General features: G+C 39.9%; 1 protein-coding gene across 1 annotated transcript in view; it reads left to right on the forward strand.

Annotated features, from left to right (window-relative positions):
* Positions 1-21,151, forward strand: part of LOC115795422 (contactin-associated protein-like 4) — a 142,890-nt gene that overhangs the window by 97,782 nt on the left and 23,957 nt on the right. Inside the window, exons 13-17 of the mRNA XM_030751320.1 lie at positions 572-772; positions 4,160-4,322; positions 5,836-5,963; positions 7,485-7,655; positions 15,784-16,002. Of these exons, the coding sequence (XP_030607180.1) occupies positions 572-772; positions 4,160-4,322; positions 5,836-5,963; positions 7,485-7,655; positions 15,784-16,002 (882 nt within the window). The remainder of the gene's footprint in view (positions 1-571; positions 773-4,159; positions 4,323-5,835; positions 5,964-7,484; positions 7,656-15,783; positions 16,003-21,151) is intronic.

Raw genomic sequence — 21,151 nt, forward strand, 5'->3', positions numbered from 1 at the left:
AGCAAGAAATTTTCTAGTTCAAACCTGGTCAGCTTGGGTCCATCTGTGTTCTTCTTGTGCCTGCGTGGGTCTCCTCCTAGTACTCCAGTTTCCTCCCACAGTACAAAGACATATGTTAGGTTAATTGGTGAGTCAAAATTGGTTGTAGGTGTAGATGTTAGAGTGTGTGTTTCTCTGCTTCTTGCTGCTGTCCCTGTGGTGACCTATCCAGGGTGTAACCTGTCTTACACTGGGATACAGTACGCTCCAGCCACCCACTGACCCTAAATAGAAGGCCCCAGGTGGGTGGGTGGGTGAATGGATGGATAGATGGATGAAAATAACTAAATCTTAAAAAATAAAAAAAATGCACCATTTTCTAAAAATTATAATCTGCAAATAAATAATTTTAATCCATTTTCACTTTGTACATTTGTGTAGTTCTTCATGCATATATTGCTAATTTCACAGTGTGGTTACTCAGATGTCTTTTAAATGGTACCATACATATTCTAGGACAGGAGCTTTATCCAGTAAAGTTATATTGTAATAATATTCCATGAGTATAAACTGTGTGCATCTTTCCCACCAGAGAAGAACACATGGATGGTGCTCCCGCACAACAACACAGAGCTGACCCGAGTCCAACCCTCTCCGGGTGTGTCCCAGCATTCAGTTCATTTTGACTATTCATCTCAAGAGGAGCAGCTGTTGGCTGCCATCAGCCAGTCAGAGCACTGCGAACAGGAACTGTCCTACCACTGCAGGAAGTCCCGCCTCCTCAACACTCTGGGTAAAGAATGGTTGTTGGCTGCACTATATGATGACATATATTTGCTTTATAATTCTGGAGAGGATTACTTTGATGCTGCTCAGCTGGAATAACTGGAAGTGTTTAAGGGTTAGCTGTGAAAATGCATTTCAACCTACAAACATTTAACTGTCCTATGTAAAATGATGTTTGTTTGTTCATTTCCAATTTCCTGTGAGGCAAAACATTTCCCTCCACTTTCACAGTGTGCTTGATGTTCACTTCATATTTCAGTCTCTGAAAATAGATACTGGTTTCTCAGTTCAGTTTCAATTCTATCTTTGAATAACTGTTGGTCTCCATTGGTGCTGAAATTTTATTTTATTTCAATGTGTACTTGTGATTCTACTTCAGTGATTCAAAAGTCAATCTTATTATTCAAACAGCTTATCTAAATTTTATCCTTTTATTCATAGTTAATTTTATTGGGCCTTAAGAAAAGGCTGATAACAAGAACTTGTTCTTAATTGACGTGTCGGGTCAGCACGTCAGCTGGGTGATTAGATGGACTCAGCTGGGACTCATCACACTGTGCTCTCACTCTCAGCCAGAAAAGAACAAACTTATTTCACTCCTTTCTTCAAACTTAGTTTAGCTGCAGGGATTTTCTTGTCTTTCACAAATGATTCAGAAACATTGATTGTTCAGGATTTGTTAAAAAGCTCCCCCTTTTGGAATGAGTATTGAGTTGGATTAGTGTTTTCTTTGGTTGGTCGTGTGTTTTGTTGCGATTGCATTGGCTCAGAGGCAGTGAGTATTAGAAACAGAATTAGAATTACTTTGATCCCTAAGTTGCATTAAATTTGTCTTAGTAGCAGTGGATTCAACAGCTTATCCTTTGAGTCTGTGTAAAAGAGTACCAGAACATAGCATTCAGTGTAAAGAAACCCCATTGATTTAACTCATCAAACACATATAGAGTAACAATCAAAAGCTTGGACACACTCACCCATTCTGGGTGAGTGTGTCCAAGCTTTTGATTGGTATTGTTATTGTGATTGGTATTGTGTAAACATGACTGGTCTCGTGGCAAATTGTGATAAAATGTGATAGTCGTGACAGGCTTTGAAACTCATGTGTTTTAATAGGAAGTAGATGTCCTGCTTGGACTATGTATGCCTGAGCAACCAGTCCCATCACAGAACAGACAACCTAGAAAACAAATCTTTTTCTAAAGCTTTTCAAGTTGTTTTGTTGCCTGAAGTTCAACAAACAGCTGGCAAAAAAAACAAAAGTAAACAGCAAGATGAAATACAAGTTTAAAAAAAAAATGGGAAAGAAAATGTAAAATATTGGTTACATTTGGGATTTGAACTGTAGTCCTACAGGAAGATGTCCTTTGACTTGTGTCCTGCAACAACCCAAAAAGTGACCAAGAAATGTTAGTCTGCAGCAACAAAGTGGACTGACTTGTGGAAATTTCCATCGACCATGACTGAGCTAACCAGATAAACTTGCGAACTATGAAGCAGTATGTAAGAGAGAACTTCCAGTGGTGAAGAAACTTTTGGTGTGGTGGGTAATAGAATGATAGATGAAAGTGGGAGAAGTGGTAGAGAGGGAAGAACGAGTGGAGAAACAGAAGTTCCATTATACACTCTCTGGCACTCGCTGGGAAAAATAAAGGAGTGCTGACTCAGCGGAGACATTTCCAATCACTCTCTCGCCATCCTCTCCACCTACACACTCTGAAAATGTGAAATACATATTTCAGGTTATTCTGTCATCGCCCTCAATATGAAAAACAATATATTCGGTGTTAGGGTTAGGAGCTGGCAAACATCCCTCTGCCTCAAACACTGGAGTCATCTCTGGAGCCTGATGTGGGTTCTTTCCATACGATACTCTATTTTCTCTCAGCCCAGTTCATCTTGGGACACACCGTAGCTTATAATATTTCCAAAGAAAGTGCAGCTGTGTCATACATTTTGTGTTGTACAAAAGGTAAGAGCCTGCCCTGCATCTGAAAATTGTGCCAAGAATTTTGATCAAGTCTGAAGTAATTTTAAAACAGTGGGTTAAAAATGACCAATCAAAGGACTGCAGTGGGTTCTGGTAAAGGTCAGAGCTGTTCTCAAAGCATTATTTCAATAAAGTGATATAATTTTTTTCTGCAGTAATTTGTATTTGGTGGTTCTGTTCTGGGTCCTCCCCACCAATATGTTCAAACCTCCCTTTACTTATATGGGCTTACATGAATAACTAAGGCTGGGACAGCAGCAACAAGCTCCCACCCCTACAGAAAAGAGCAGATATCCATGAGGACAGACATGACATTAAGTCATATGGTGCACTAAAGCAGTGGTTAGGCTACAGCTGGGTAACAAAGTGGCTTGCAGACCCTCGGGAATTGTAGGCAGGCTAAAGCAACTTAACTTGCCGATAGACAAATCCAGCAACCGGTCTGTGTGTTAAACATGTAGTAGTGCTGCTGTTATTATGGCGGCAGGTTCTAGACATGAATAGCAGCATGAGTAGTTTGACCAACGATGTTGGGCAGTAGCCTACTAAATTGGCTGGTTAGCTTTTTTGGGAACAAAGTCCTTTCTCTTAATATTGTTGCTGCAGTTCTGGTAAATGCATTGCATCAGCATGTTCAGGGAACTTGTGTAAAATACGTTGTCACAATCAGCTCTATTCCAAAGGTGAGATTTGTCAATACGTTTGGAGCTTCTGAAACTGCATAGGTTTCCACCTGTTTTCTAAAGAATATTTTCAAAAGGGGGACTTAAGCTGAAGGTCAGTTAAAAGTAGAAAACACTACACTTCTTAGAGCAGCTTGTATTCAAAAGGCATGCATGTTGTAGTGAGACACCACTGCAGTAAGGACAACTTCTGATATTTCCACAGATTTGTCAATAGTACAAAAGGGCATCAGCTGAACCTCAACTAATTTGGACTGCCACTGAGAGCAGCTGGTGTGCTGGGATTGCAAATTGAACTTAAATTTGAAATAAGTTGTGATCAGTTTTTTTTTTGAAAGCACAAATATCTGTTAGTGTAGGAAAACTCATGCCAGTTATAAAATGCCAAACCTTAGAAATGTCCTAAACCGTAAAGTCTAGCTGAAGTTTAGAGATGCACCGATTGCAATGTTCTTTGCAGATTCCAATTTTTCACAGTGTGACCTGGTGATACAATTATTATTTTTATTATCATCATTATTGTCAATTCCAGTTTTCTTTATCATAACTTTTGACTTCCTGTACACATCTGGGTTTTCAACTCGGCAGTAGGTGAAAAGAAGTAGATGGATGAACATTTATGAATTCCTAAATTTTAAAGGGGATTTGTGTTGTTGAAGGTTGAAATGAAATAAGAGGTCAAATGTTTATGTGAAGGCTTAATTTGATGGTCTGTGTGTTTCAGAGGGCTCTCCATTTAGCTGGTGGCTCGGTGGTCCCGGTCAAGGTCGAGTCCAGACTTACTGGGGAGGGGCACATCCAGGAAGCCAGCAGTGTGCCTGTGGCCTGCAGGGTGACTGTGTGGATCTACAACACTACTGCAACTGTGATGCTGATCGCCTGGAGTGGTACTGACCTTTAAAAATTTGTGGGCGTCATTATCAGTTTGTTCATCTTAAGCCAAGTTTACTTTCGCTATATTGATTTATAAATTAAACTATGGTAACCCTGCTGTAATCCAGTATTAGTGGACCATTTTAATAATTATAGTTGATAACTTTGTCAAAGAGCTATTGCTTCATCTCTGTGGTAACTTTTGGTTGATTTGTCATTGATTTTACTGTATTGGAATGAATGCTTTACAGCAGGGGTGGCCAATCACATGCCAGTCTGCAGGTTTTTATCTAACTAATCACCTCAGCGAGTGGTTTCACTAACGAAGTCTCCTCTGCTAATCAGACACATTGAGTTTTTGGTTGTAATAAAAACCTGCACAGTTTTGGCCGTCAGTTTATATAAAATATGCACAGAACCAGTAGGTATGTGCTCTCTTGTGGGCTTTGATTTTTCAGTTTACCTGCCATGCATTTAATGATAGTGCATTAAACATTAATACCTGCAATCATACCAGAATATTGGTTTTAACACAGAGCATTACAAGCAAACTTGGGTACACTAAAAGCTGTGCTTTATGACAAAGTGGCAATGGCAATAAAAGAAAACAACTAAAAAGTAAACAGTTTCATGAAACACTGAGCTAGGCAGTGGTATTCAGTTATGATCTTTTTCTTGTATCAAGCCTTTGTTGCATCAGTTAATTTGGATATAACTTGTGATTTATGAGTACACTAATATGGACAAACACTCTAGCCTCAAAACATAAATTGCCTTTTGCATAAAACCTGCACTGAAAACCATGACCGTTCTTCATGCTGTGAACAAGCCCGCTGCTTCCATCACACTTCGCCTCCTACTTTCTCTCATCTCATTGTCAAGCTTTTCACCGCAGACTCGCAAGTTTTACAGATCTGCTTTGCAAATATGCCACTCATTTCCAGTCTCAGATAAAATTCTCACCTGACAGCGAGACTGTCTTGTAGATTATCTGAACATGTGTGTAAATTGACAGAGCTGCTCGTTCAGCTGTCTGTCTGGAGTGCGCTTTTGGAAAAGGCTGTCAGTGAAACTGGCAGAGATGGAGTGTTGAGTGTCAGGTTGGATATGATACAATCTGTCTCACTGTTAAATTGTCTCCCTGAAAATTTGTCTTACACATAAAACAGGTTGTGGCAGATTATTACAGCAGTCTAGACTTTTTTCTTTTTTTTTAGCAGTGCCATTTGCTTGGAGATTTATGCAACCAAATTAGCCTAATTAGCATACATGTCGAAGCTGTTAATCCCAATAAAAACTAATTTGTCCTTTTTCATGGTTTTCCTCCTCTTCTTTCTTTCTTTCTTCTCATTTTCTTGCTCTAACCTCCTCCTCCATCGATTCCTCCTCTGTCCCTTTCCTCCTTAATCATTCTTCATTCGTGTATTTCTTCTCTCCCTTTCGCTCTCTCTCAATCTCTCATCACCTTTCCCTTCGCCCTGCCTCTTTTTCTTCATTGCTGCCTCCTTTCTCATCCTCCTCTTGCAGGACTGAAGACTCAGGCCTTCTGACCCATAAGGACACCCTCCCCATCAGGTCTCTGGTGCTGGGTGACATCCAGAGGCCGGGCTCAGAGGCTGCCTACAGGGTGGGACCACTCCGTTGCCATGGAGACAGTAAGTCTCCATGACCATTTGGTTTCAGCAGATGGAAAGATAACAAAAATCCTCCTATTTATAGGTTTTATGTGACCACACATCATTATATGAATGCCCACCTGGAAGCAAAACAAAGCTTTCATTTGGTGTCTGCCAGTTTTATTGTTTTTTGTTTTTTTTACCAGGTTTGTTTAGCCAAAATAATGGATGGTTATTAAATCAGATGCACTAACGACCTGCTGTCAGCATGGCACTGCATGCAGAAACATTTCTCCTAATTCTGCCGTACACAATGTCTACATTGAACAAGTATGCCAAGCTGCAAACTTCAGAATGTGGAGTTATTAAAGGGTAAACATTTAATCCCAAACAGTGTATTTTAATTGGTTTAAATGCTAAATTTAGGCACTGTTAGATGTTGATTTTCATTTGTTTTATCAGGTTTGGAGGTGTTAAGCATCACTTTTATTGTTTTGGACAAGTTTAGCTGTGGTGTGGACTGATTTCCGAGCAGTTCATTGGTTTAGACAGCTTTGAAGAGGTTTTAACATTGATTTCATTGGTTTAGACAGCTGGTGGGTGGAGTTTAATGTTGATTTCATGGGTTTGGACAGGTTTCAGTGTGATTAAACCTCTATTTCAATTGGATGTCTCACATTTTAATCTGAACCTGACCCAACATTATCTAATTAGGACTCACATGTGCTTTGATACTGAAGAGTTTCATGTTCCTCACTGTTCTGAAATGGTAGCATTTTTAACCAATCCAAAGAGGAAATGCATAAATCGGTGTGTTCTGATCCTGGAAGCAGTTTACAGAGAGGAATTCTCTGAGATATTTTTAAACGTTGCCAAAATGGTGCTCTGTTTGGACTTCACTCTTTTTTTTAGAAATTCAGATATAATGCATATAACATATTCACATGTTTGCGTTCCTTCTTTTTGAGCTTGTGAAGCAGTTCTATGGAGTGCCAGCTTTGGGCGGTATGATGAAACAGTAGTTTGCTCTCATGATCTCCATTGCCAGTCACGTGACTCAAAACTATGAATTATGGAAGTAATGCCATCTCCTTCCTGACTCAAACTACTAAATAAATAAAAAAAACAAAACAAAATAAAACATGATTAGAATCTTTTTTTTTAATCAAGTATCAACCGCTTAGAAAAAAAAGATTATGTGTTTAATGTTTAATTCATCATGAATTGAGTGAGTTCTTATTGGTTCAGTACCTCCTCCTTTAGAAGTTATCACTAACAGAACTGCTGCTAATCCATATTTCCCTTTAAGTTTTCATACCCAGAGAATTGCTTCTCATTAAGAAAAAATACAACGTAAATCAAAGTATCATGCTGCCTTTCTTCTATTTATTGGTTGCAGTTTTAGTCACTGTTGAAATACTCCACTTGATGGCTAAATAAATATTTGTCATGATTAAGGAAATAAGACCACATAACAGAAATCCTACCCTTGTGTGACTTGTTTTGCTACATGATTTCCATTTAAAGATGATGACACAAAGATTTTATTGTGCTTCTTAGAGAACTTCTGGAATGCCGCATTTTTCGACAAGGAGACGTCGTATCTCCACTTCCCCACCTTCCATGGAGAGCTGAGCGCCGACATCTCCTTCCTTTTTAAAACCACGGGCTCGTCTGGTGTGTTCCTGGAAAACCTTGGCATCAAAGACTTCATCCGCATTGAACTGAGCTGTGAGTACCGTGGAAGCTTGAGGGTAAAGATTTAATGAGGATTAGGGTGATGTGTCACTGAAACCCGGAAGTCAAAGTTTTAATCTGGATTTGTGTAAACCCAGAGGTTAAAGACTTTATCTGTGTCAAGACTGTCCTGTAGGCAGAAATATTAAATTTAACATCATTGCATCTTTCTGTGTCTTACATGGTGTGAATGCAAATAAGCTACACAAAGTTGACACACGGACACTATTTGTGACTGTGGTATTACTCTGCTCTGAGAGTACCCTCCATTCTTCTGGGAACCCAGATAATGATCATGCCTGATTCACAATCATCATATTGAAGGGTTTTGGATGAGGTTGAGGTTGTGCCTCTGTGCAAACATTTTATTTCCACACAAAAGTAGGAAAACACTTTCTTCACCCAAGTAAATGAGAACATTTAAAACCTGTAATGGACTGCAAGCTGTTGCAATAAAAAAGCTGCATAAAAAGCTATAAAAAGGCACAAAAATATATTTATCATTAGAGACTGACTGTTACAGGTTTTTTAAAACCAGTTCATTTAAAAATCCTATTAAAAGCCTATTAAAAAACAAAACAAAAATAAATTCCCCACTCTCCCTATGGGCAGTCTTTGTCCTCCAAGCTCGGGTCCTCTACCAGAGGCCAGGGAGCTTGAGGGTCCTGTGCAATATCTTAGCTGTTCTTAGGACTGCGCTCTCCTGGACAGAAATCTTGGATGTCGTCCTGGAATCTGCTGGAGCAACTCTCCCAGTTTGAGGGTCACTGCCCGGAGTGTTCGGATTACCACGGGGACCTCTGTAACCTTCATCTTCCTCATCCTGTTTAGCCCTTTTCTCAGCCCTTGGTATTTATCAAACTTCTTGTTTCCTTCTTTCTGATGTTGCCATCACTTGGCCTTCTTTATCTGCTTGTCCACCGCTACTATGTCCAGTTGGTTAGCCATCACTAGTTTGTCTGCCTATATCTGGAAGTCCCACAGGATCTTATCAACCATCCTTGGGGGTGTATCCCATTTTGAACTTCCAGGCCATACTTGGCACAGATGTTCCTGTAGCCATTTGGTTATGGCATTCTATGTATGCCCTGCCTGCTAGCATCTCGCACCCTGCTGTTCTGTGCTGGATTGTCTCAGGGGCATCTCTGCACAGCCTGCACCTGGAGTCTTGCTGGTGTGATAGACCCCAGCCTCTATCAATCTTACGCTTAGAGTTTGCTCTTGTACTGCCATGATTAGTGTCTCTGTGCTGTCTTTCAGCCCAGCTTTGTCCAGCCATGGTAGGATTTTTCGATATCAGCCACTTCTTCTGACAGTGCTACACGCCATGCAGGGGCCTGTCCTTCCATGATAGTTGCTCTTCTTCTTTCTCAGGTTTCTGCTACCTGAGGTATTCACTAAGCACATGCTCAGTTGTGACCATCTTTCTGATGTACTCATGGATCTTTGTTGTTTCATCCTAGTGGCTCTGACACTCACTAGTCCTCGGCCTCATTCCTTCAGCTTAGCATTCAGTCTCAGGATGCTGGATTTGGGGTGGAGCTTTGTCATCTTGATCTCAATAGCCTTCATCTCCTCCTTTGGCCATCTTATTATTCCATCAGGGTATCTGACTGCCAAAGTAGGTGTTCATTACCTGGATATTGTTCTTCCCATTCAGCTGACTTCTCAGGACTTGTTGTTGCAGCTTTCCTAGTGGTCTCTTCATGGTTCCCATTTACCTGTGGGATTCCAAGATACTTGTAGATATCCTCAGTGCCTGCAATGTTGCATTCAGGTAGTGTAATCCCCTCAGTTCTGACTACCTTCTTTCTCTTTGTTAAGATCTGACTACATTCCGAGTGACATTTCAATGTCGCTGCTGTAGATCCTAGTGGTGTGGATCAGTGAATTAATGTCTCGTTCACTCATGACATACAGCATTATATCATCTATGCAGAGGAGGAGTCATTATCCATAGCCAGTCTTGTTAATGAGCTGGCTCAGGGGGTTCAGACCTATGCAGAACAGCAGTGGAGACAGAGCATCTCCTTGGTAAATCCTGCACTTGATGGTGACTTGTGCAGTTGGTGATGTTATTGTCAGTTCCTTTCTGGGTCCCATGTATTGAGCCATGTGCCTGTTTATCTCAGCCGCTATGATGCCTGACAGGAGCTTCCATCTTGTGCCCACTTACCGGCTGGTAGTTGGATGGGACTGGTCCCTACTGGGGGTCCTTGGGAACCAGGACTGCCCGGTCTTCAGAAGTTAGCTTCTTTAGTCAGTACGTAGGTGTGGATCGTATCAGGACCTGGTGCTGTCCAACTCTTCATATCTCAGACTCTTTCTTGGATGTCTGCCACTGGGATGGTTACTGTGGTCTTCTCTTAGATCCACTAGCCACTGAGCATTATTATTGTGTATTGCATCCTTTTCCCATATGCTCCTCCAATTCTTGGATGTCTGCCACTGGGATGGTTACTGTGGTCTTCTCTTAGATCCACTAGCCACTGAGCATTATTATTGTGTATTGCATCCTTTTCCCATATGCTCCTCCAATATTGTTCCCTTTCCAGCCGTGGTGGGGGGCTGTTCTTGAGCATCATTGTTGATTTCACTGATGGTCACAATTGGGATTGTCGACAGTACTGTATTCACATTTTCTAGTAGACTTCCAGAAGGTGCTTCACTTAGTCTTGGTAATCGGCTACAGAGCATCCAGGTTTCCAGCTTAGCTATGATCTTCTCTGGTTGTTGTTCCAAGTACATGTTGCCAACAGGGAAATTTCAGTGTGCCCTCTGGGGGACAAACTCTGCAACATCAAGAGTCATAACATAGCTGAAGGGTGTTTCTTCCATCTCTTCTTTAATTTTTAGCCCTCAGCCTAAAAAGGCTGATAGGGTATTGTCACCCCGCTGGGTGGGCAGCCAACTTTCAACTTTGTGTATGCAATAACTCAAGAACTCTGTCACCTAGGATTTTCAAATTGATACCATAGAGGTAGCTACTAAAAATCCTGGATGAGTTTGAATCTCAGTGACCTCTGACCTCAAGGTCAGAGATCAAGTTTTTCTGAAAATCTTGTGAACACAATAGCTTTAATGATTTTTTTTTTTTTAATTGGTTTTGGAACTTCATTGATAGATACATTCATCCTTAATCAATCCTAAACTCTATGATTTGCATTCATTAATCAAAACTTGAGAATCCCTACCTCAAAGTAATATTTTTGAGAATTATATTTTTTACGTTTTTTTTGTTTTGTTTCCCATAAATGCAATATGGATAATGTCATTCTAATGGCTTTGTATTAGTGGAAGAGTGAGAAAGTGATTAGCTCAAGGTAAGCCTGGGTCTCTCCAAAGCTTTCTCAGAAATGTAAGCCAAAATGGCAGGGATTTTTTTTATTATTATTATTATTTTTAACTTTATAGGTGCTCCAACATTGTGCTTTCCCTGATTAGTCTGTGTTTGGTGCAGCCTCAAGCTGAGCACTGAGTCTTTCTAAAACTTTTTAAATGAGCAAAGAATGCCTAAGTAGCCAAGGAAGACTACACTACCAGGTACCCTACTTTACAAAATGAGTGTTACGTTGTATTCTGTGAGAGTTTAAATTAGTAAATAAAAATAAAAATTCATTACAAAGTGTTTGTTTCTTTTAGAGTCTGAGAATCTGTTTTCTTTTCAAACTCAGATGAGTCACCCCATGCTGGCCATTAGGCAGAGTTCATTTTTAAGTCACTTTGGCATTCCCTCTTCAGACCCAGAGGCTATGTCCATCTTCTATTACTGTCTGTAGTATGGTATCATTTAGGGAATGGCAGAAAAACACACATGGATGGGCCTTACTTCGCCTATGGCACTGACTGCAATGCAGCAAAGTAATAAGTACACATTTATATATACTATGTGGTGTTTAGAAAGTTTTATAGTCAACTTTGGTTACCTTTTAAGACTGTTTCAGTCCATTTCACCAGATTAGTTTGAGGTAAGTTTGCTGTGTTATTGCTGCACTGCTTTTTGCATTTTCCTAAAAAATGGATTTGAAAAGACACGCAGAGTCAAATGCAGGGACACTGCTGCAGGAACAGCTTTTCTCCTCAGGGAAATCATTGTCAGCGAGGTTGTTTCAGCTCTGAACATTGCTGCTTTGTCGGCGGCTGCCTCAGATCACTCTGTAACACTGCAGCTGGGCCTGAGAACAATTTCTAAATGAAGTTACTGCAGGATGCTGGGATATTGTTTCATCTTGTTCTGTGCTCACAGAGTAATACATCTTCTCCTTTCAAACCATGAAGGATGAGAGTTACAGAACTGCCATCATCTCTTTTTGTTGAAATGAGCACAGCAGGATTTTTTTTTTTTTTTTTTTTTTTGAGGTTGTGCGGAAAGGTGTAACGCTTTAAAATGTGGTTAGACTTTTCACTTCCTGCTCTGCATTACCAAAACTGTTTCCCTCGTTTCTGTCAGAGCTGGGGGAAGGGATGATCTATACCATGAGACTATAGATTTGTCAGCCAGCTGGGATTTAGTTACAGCCTTTATTTCAAATATCATATATAAATCTGTGAGTTGCTTTCTGGCAATAAAGCCATACTGGGTGTGTGTGTGTGTGTGTGTGTCTCTAGCATTTTTTTTTTTTTTAATCCATCAAGAAGCGATTTTTGAGAAAAAAAAATATTAAAGATTTATATTAATTAAAAATGTAAAATTAATTGTACTATAAGGTGCTTAAAGCTGAGGGATCTGACTAGGATTCCCAGGCCAGCCGAGAGGTTACATGGCCTGCGAATGCCTCTGTGTGCCCCCGGTGAGCTGGAGGTGGGGTATGGGGAGAGGGATTTGCTGTGCTGATGGTTATCAGTAGTCTTCAAATTGTAGTTGAAAATGAAAGCCACAACAGAAGTGCTCACCAATGGATCAGAGCTGATGCAAGTCAGACCCCCATGCTGAAATACCCAGCTGTGCAGAGCAGCAGAAATAAACATGTTTACAGCCTGGTACAATAAATGTCTTTGGTCTCTATAGGTAACTTGGACAAAGGACTATAGGTAACTTGGACAAAAAAGTACTGAGCCACAGGATTTCCTGAGCCATGGAAATACATGTCATGAAACTCCCAGTGCACAATTTTTGTGTTGATGTGAATGCTGGAGGAGGTTTGGAACTCTGCAGTTATTAAGTCAGCAGAGTGTTGCTGACTTTTAGGCATCATGTGCCTCAGCACACACTCTGTAACTGTGGGATTTACCACTTCGTGGCTGAGTTGCTGTGCTTCCTAAACGCTTCCACAAGTTGACTTATAGCAGCAATAGCACTCTATTACAGTACCACATTCAAAAATCATTGAGCTCTTTAGAACGACTCATTCTTTCACAAATGTTTGTAAAAGCAGACTGTGTGGCTTGATTTTATACACCTGGGGCAATGGAACTAAAAACACCTGAATTCAAAGATTAAAGTATAATTTATGGTCTCGCAAGTGTGTCCATCTGTAGACAATGAACAGAGAGCGGTTTTCACTCACCGCAAACGTGCTCCTGTGCAGTTCTGCAAAATCCCAATTGCACATAACTGGATGTGGACGATCTATGTGTCAGCCGAATGCTGATTGGTTGACAAGTGGACCTGAATAGGGAAGGGAGAGACAATGGAGTTCACCAGGAACAGGAGTGCAGAAAAGTCATCAAAGATTAAAAGAAAAAAGAATACAGCATGAAAAATGCAGACAGTGGCTGCAGTGGACCCTCTTCATTGTTTTTAACACTCAATTTCACTTTAGCCCTTATGTTATAACTTCACTCTTCTCGGCGGCTGTATTTTAGCCACTGATGTAAATGTCTGACCAAACAAGCAGAAACAGACTTCATGAGGGTGGTCTGAGGGCACTGACGTCCGCTAGTGGGCCCTGTGCTCACTGTCCAGAACCTTGGAGCCCAATTGGCATTTGCCATAGAATACCAAAATTGGCAGGTCCACCACTGGCACCCTGTTTTTCACAGATGAGCGCAGGTTCACCCTGAGCACATGGGGCTCGAGACTGGTTTGCTGGTGGGTCAGTGATGGTCAGAGAACGCATATCCATGAAGGGACACAGAGCCCTCTACATGCTAGGCAACAGGACCCTGACTGTCGGGTATTGGGATGAAATCCTAGGATACGTTGTCAGACCCTACGCTGATGTGGTGGGTCTTGGATTCCTCCTGGTGGATGACAATGCCCAGCCTCGTGCGGCAAGAGTATGCAGGTAGTTCCTGATGGATGAAGGAATTGACTGGCCCCCACTCTTGCTTGACCTAAATCCATTAGAATACCTCTGGGATATTATTTTTCGGTCCATCTGACGCCACCAGGTTGCACCTCAGACTGTCCAGGAGCTCAGTGATGCACTGGTCCTGATCTGGGAGGAGATCCACCAGGACACCATCCATAGTCTCATTAGGAGCATACCCCGATGTCAGGCATCCATACAAGCATGTGGAGGGCATACAAATTACTGAGTACCATTTTTGAGTTGCTGCAATGAAATTTCAGCAAAATGGACTAGCTTGCCACATCATTTTTTGACTACATTTTTCGTGGGATCTTTGTCGACAATTTTAATTTCCATTGAACAATGTGGCATCCTTTCATTCCTATCCCATTACCCAGTCCATATCAGTACCAAGTAGGGTTTAATCCCGGGATCCGGGATTCCCGGGAAATGCGATCAGAACCATTTCCCGTTTCCCGGGAAACGTTAGACGGGAAACCGGGAAAAAAGTCGCGCACGTCGATTTGACTTTCAGAAAGAAAAGAAAGCTTCAGAATGTTAAATTTAAGGAAATATTGAGAGAAGGGTTCGTTTAATGCGAAAAGCATTACTCTTCATTTCAGGCACGTTCAGCCTCCGTTTAAGGCTTCAGCCTTCATCTCAAGCGTTTTAATAGAGGTATTACACAGTTGTACTTTTTTCCTCTTTAATTTGTTGAAATCGTAGGCAATGTGTTTACCCTAAGGTATTTTGTATTATATAATTTTATATTATTATATATTGTTATATTGCATTATATAGCCTATAAAATATGCCTGCCCTGAACAATAAAGAAATATCTGTTTAACTTCGAGTTTCTTTTCCTTGTTTGCAGCCGCTTACTAACAATCATGAATTAGGATACGGGCCTAATGTGTGAAGAAATTATCATGAAATAGATTACTTTAACATATTTCGCTTTTAAAATGGAGTTGAGTAAAATGTATATTTTTTAGGCTATAAGGATTGGCCAGTTTTTCAATAGACGATTCACAGCGAACCTACTTTAACCCTCAGACACGGTGTTATAAATTTGGTGTTGCCAGAATGGCAATGACCAAGTCGTAGTGCATTACTCAAGGCCCTGTGTTATGCCATATTATAGTGTAGTACGGTAGTTAACTTTTCAATGACTATTACAGCGTTCCACTGGTGGAGATATAGTGCAACAGATGTCGCCACGACAGCGTGGCTGAGCCTTTATCAATGCTGTGGAGATGAACCGTATTGTTTTGCACCAGCAGTTGTAAAATATCTTGGTATAATTCCATGTACAATGCAGGAATATTCGAATTATATTTGTTAAGGGAGTGTTGAGGAACGATACAACACCGCATAGCTCGAGCACTCGAATGTCGAGATGTAATCAAGCCAACGTTGCCCCCTACTGGGCATAACAGGACATAGCTGGAAAGCTACCTCTACAATATCACAATAGGTTAAGGCCGACACAGGCTACAGAAGGCCTAATTAAAATAAAAAAATAAATAAACTTTTTCCCGGATTCCCGGGAAATGATGAGCCATTTCCCGGGATTTGATTCATGTCATTTTCGGGAAAAATATTAAACCCTAGTACCAAGATCAACATGAAGCAATATGAGGCTGTTTCTAAACATTTTCTTTATTCTTAAAGAAGGACTGTTTTTTAAAGCTAAAGGTCATTTACATAGAAAAAAAGGCTCTTATTACTAAATAACCAGTCTAAATTGAATGGTGTCCCATTTTGAGCTTCATGATTTTATAGAACCAAACTTTTATTTAGTAACAAAAATGTAATTTGATTAAAAACACCTTCCAAAAGTTTCCAAAACCACAACCTTATCTTCCTGTCTCTTGCTTCTTTTTCAGCCTCCACTCAGGTGGTTTTCTCCTTTGATGTTGGTAACGGCCCGCTGGAGGTTCGCGTGGAGTCGAGCGTCCCGCTGAATGACAACCGGTGGCATCGAGTCCGAGCCGAGCGGAACGTGAAGGAGGCGTCGCTTCGACTGGATGAACTTCCTGTCGCCACGCAGGAGGCGCCAGCTGACGGACACTTCCACCTGCAGCTCAACAGCCAGCTGTTCATAGGTGAGACTGACAGGCATGCATTTGGACACCTGTTTTGTTGTTGTTGTTGTTGTTGTTGTTGTTTTTGGTTAATAGTAATATTGGTGGTTTTGTTATCTTTTTTTTTTTTTTTTAACCTCTATTTCTTTGGAGCATTTCTCAGTCTCCATATATCCCCCACACTTCTGTAAAATATAGTATATATAGTTTATATCTCACACAATAGCTTCTTGGTTCTCTGGGGAAACAGGAGTTCAGCTCAGTGTTTCTGTACTGCTCCTTCTAAAGTCTTCTTTTAGCTTTTAATCCTTTTCTTTTCTCTGTGTCCCCATAGAATAACTCTCTGCCTCCCACTTAAGTTCACATCAGATGTCACTGTATGAAATGCTGTACTGTACTGTATGGGGCTATTTCTAGTTCCCAAAGGCTTTGGTTTAGAACATTTCATTTTCGTGGATGCTTGTGTAGCCATCTGTGCCAGGAAGTGGAGCTACCTCAAGTTCAAATTTTATTTTTATTTTAACTGTTTGGAACCTGTACGTTACAGCTGACATTATAGAGACTGCAAAAGTAAAACATGGAAAAATACATGCTCATATTTGCATTTTTTTGCGTCAGATGTGTAGAATTAATTAACCGGTCAGCTGTCGGGTTTTAATTCATTCTTAAGCATCTTCCTAGTTAGTGTCGCTGGTCATTTTGCCTGAGTTTCCCCAACTCTGGTTATGTCTTCCAAATTTCTTAGTTTTGTGGCTGTGAACCAACATTTCAGGCAGCTGCATGTTGAGCTGAACATTAATTAACAATGTATGTTAGCATTAATGAAGCACAGACGGTTAACATTTTCATTATATGTTTTGCAGAATGGTTGTTGTGTGTCCTGTCCTGCATTTAGGGCAAGTGCAGAATAACAGATACAGTGAGGGGACGATGCGCACAGAACTCCATTTTATTGGAGTGTTTATCTGGCAAATATCCAGTGTGACGAAATACTGTTGTTTACGAGGAAAAGAACACAAAGAATTACATCCTGCTGATATATATTCTTTCAAACAACCCTAAAGATGAATCATTAATATCAAAAAATACATTCTTCAGGCTCTGTGAAGCCACTTTTTGCAGACAGTAGCTTTACCAAAACACTCTGCTGCTGTTTAGCAGCAGTGTTTAGCAGCAGAGTGTTTTCTTCTGTGTTAGTTTGTCGATACTTCATGTGAGCAGTGTAATTGCCCTTGTAAAGGACTGACTCTCAAACCGGTGGGGAATAGAGCCACTGCACGTCCTGATTACCAGAGGAAAAAATATTTATAATTAAATTAGGTTAAAGGAATATGGATGAACCAAAGAAAAAAAAAAAGCATTTCAACCTGTATTTGGATCCTTATTGATTGATTTAAAAAAAATAATAATAAATTAAAAAAAAAAAAATATATATATATATATATATATATATATATATATATATATATATATATATATATATATATATATATATATCAAAAATACATGGGTATTTTTTTCAGTTTCTGAACTGCTCTAGATGATTTCAGCAGATGAGACACATCTGGATTTACTTTATAGCTAAAATGCATTCAGCCCAACACAAAAGCTTTTACTAATTAATTAATTGTTCCGAATGCTAATGGTAACCACGTTCATATATACGTGTGCATTTATTCTGTCTAATTTAAATTCTTCATCCATCTCACATTCGCAACATCAGTTTAAAATCACCAGTTAACCTAAAAAAAACATGACTTTGAGGAAGCTCTTGCAGGTGAAGATGCAAACTTTTTTTTTTTTTTGCTACACATAAATCTTGTTCCCTGATCAGTATGACTGCTTGATTGCGTCAGACACAATAAATTTAATTATTTTGCTGAACAATTTAAATCTCTACTCTTTAAGACAATTATACATTACCTCAACAAACATCATGCATTTATTGTACAAGGTATTCAAGGTGAAGTCCTTGAACTCTCAACAGAATTCAAATGAAACAAATCAGTTTTTAAACCCCCCCACCCCCCAAAAGATATTCTTCTTCTTGTTATTGTTGAAAGACTTATAAACTCCTCCTACACTTGGATTGAAGGCACCTTCCATGGGCTCCTGGGCTTCTGGGCTCCTCTTCCAGAGCCATACTTTAAAGGAAAAGAAATCATCTACAACAGAGAGCTAAACTGTTTCTGGCCAGATGCCACCATCTACTCAGCACTATTGAATATGAAAGTGCTGAGGCGATGGTTTCTGACCGCTGAACAATAACCACAATAAATAAGCACAGAGCAGGGAGTTGTGATTGTATATACAACACAATGGGATTTCTTGCAGCAATGAACTTTAAATAAACTGCAAACAAATCTGAACCTCTGAGTTATTCATTTGGCAGTCATGTAACTAACCAACTACAAACTTCATCAATGCAATGACCGTACAAGTCTACGATTTTAATGCTGTAGCCAACCTCAGGATCTGACTACAGATCTGTTAGAGGAAAATGAATTCAAATCATTTTATCAGGTTTTATCACTCTGTAAATATTTTGTATTTCACTTCTTATTGGCAAACACAGTGAAGGGAAAACAAACTCTGAAATTGGCTGACGGTCGCAAGAATGGAAAAATCAAGGAGAATATAGATTGGCTGAATGTGTTTAGCCAGTAGGCTCTTTTCTAGCAAGCAGACAAGAGCAGGCAGGAGGGGACAGAAACAAACATCTGCAATGAAGGACAGTTTCCAGCAGCCTTCTGGTCTGTAACGGAGTGTTTCCTGATCCTTTTGTAACTTGTCTGCTCTCTCCAATAGTTGTAACATTTGATGCGGTAGATTATTAAACTGCTGTACAGGCTGTGTGTGATCTCGCTTCGTGGTTGGTCATAGTAAATTTCACATTAATTCTCCTTTCGATCAGCATCTTTTTGTGGCTGTATATAATGCTGTGGGATATTTTGGCACTAGATAAAAAAGGAAAGAACATTCAGTATGTCAGCTTTATATTTTCAAGGCTACATATAGCATACAAAAAAATGAAAAGTTTTTCTAAAATGTTGCGTTACTGAATGGAAATCGAAACCTGTCAGCTGTTAGATCAAGAGAGAGCCATTCGTTTACCATCATGTTTGAGACTGTGCAGTCGGAGCAGCTGGAGAAGAGACTGCAGCCGCTGCAGACTTGTGAAGTTGTTGTTTCTAATGTTTTTGTCAGAGGAAATATGTCATACATATCGACAAAGGCAATGGTGAGCGAAGAAATTAAACCTGAACTGTACCTCCTGAGTTATATTTAAAATATGCATATTTTTAAAATTAAATTAAAGAGCTATTGCAGTGCATGAGGGTCATGAACTCAAGAAACATTAAGCAGCACCAGGAACCCTGATTTCACATGAATAAAACAATTTGTATTTTAAGTAAACATTAAGTCTCATAAATATTTACTGTTTATGTTTTCTTTAAACAGGCAATACTTATTATGTAGATCATTTTAAAAAGCATCTGCTGATACTAGGATGGATGCCAGATACAATATCTGGTTTGTTGTTGTTTTGTGCCTGCATTTTCTTTTTATTAGTTTTATTTGTAATATCAGTGTTTTAAAATTTTAATAAAGATGTCATTGAAGGAAAAAACGTAAGTCCCATAATTTTACAGCAAAACAAACTGGTTTTATTGATGATTTTGTTTTAGAGTTTTAATGACTAATTTATGCTGCTTTCAAAGGCAAAAACATTTTACTTTCTGAATGAGGTGCTTGTAATCAGTGCGAAGGTCCTAGATGCACACATTTCAACAGTGTATTTAATGACTGATTTTTCTACATGTTTTGTCTGTGCTGTTCACACTGGTTCTTCACAAATCAAATCACACTAATGAAGAAGAAGGCACTGCTCCCTTATTTCCCAAGAGGTCAGCACAGCAGATGAATCTGCATTTTTGGATTGGCATAGATTTTATAGATGCCCTTCTTATCCAGGCTTGGGACTGGCATCGGGAGTACACTAGCTTGAGAACCCCAAATCAGATCTTGAGTAATATTTAAATTAATGTCTTATGACAGTTGTGGGCCTATTTGTCATCAGCTTAATGACTGGTGCCGTCCATTTAGATTTTCTATAAAACAGCTCAGTAGTTTATTAGCCATGCTAGCAGTCTTAAGGATCATGTGTATATTATATATATATATATATATATATATATATATATATATATATATATATATATATATATATCTATATATATATATATATATAATATTATATAATGTTATATAATGTTATATATATATATTATATAATATATATATATATATATATAGAAGTGGCTGACGTAGAAAAATCCTACCAATAGCTGGACTGACAGCACAGAGACACTAATCATTGCAGCACAAGATCAATAGAGGCTGGGGTGTTCCACACAAGGCAAGACCCCAGGTGCAGGCTGTGCAGAGATGCCCCTGAGACAATCCAACACATAATAGCAAGGTGCAAGATGCTAGCAGGCAGAGCATATATGGAACGCCATAACCAAGTGGCTGGCATAGTATATAGGAACATCTGTGCCAAGTATGACCTGGAAGTCCCGAGGTCAAAATGTCCAGCTCTGTAGAAGGTCCTTAACCGATCAGTAGGACCAGTATCTGCTCCTTTGTGCAAGGAGGAACAGGATGAGCACTGCCAGAGACTTCATGGGGGTGGCCTGAAGGTCCTAAGTCCTCCAGTGGGTCCTGTGTTCACTGCCCGGCACCAGAGGAACCAGAGGTAATTGCTGGTTTGGCATTTGCCAAAGAATACCAGAATTAGCAGATCCACCACCGGCACCCTGTGCTTTTCACAGAGCAGGTTCCCCCTGAGCCCATGTGATAGACACGAAAGGGTCCAGAGAAGCCGAGGAGAATATTATGCTGCTTGGAACATTGTTCAGCATGACCTGTTTGGTGGTGGGTCAGTGATGGTCTAGGGAGGCATATCCATGGAGGGACACACAGACCTCTACAGGCTAGTCAACAGCACAGCTAAGATACTGCACAGTGTATAAATGTGCTGACTCTTTCTTTAGCACCATTATCGGATCAAAACTGTAACTCTGTTGTCCAGTTCTTTGGTTTATTACTGAATACATGGTAAAATGAACACTAATGACATACCCGTCAGCACCAGCTGTACTTTGCA

Source organism: Archocentrus centrarchus, chromosome 17 (genome assembly GCF_007364275.1).
Source record: "Archocentrus centrarchus isolate MPI-CPG fArcCen1 chromosome 17, fArcCen1, whole genome shotgun sequence".
In the NCBI taxonomy this organism is placed as follows: Eukaryota; Metazoa; Chordata; class Actinopteri; order Cichliformes; family Cichlidae; genus Archocentrus; species Archocentrus centrarchus.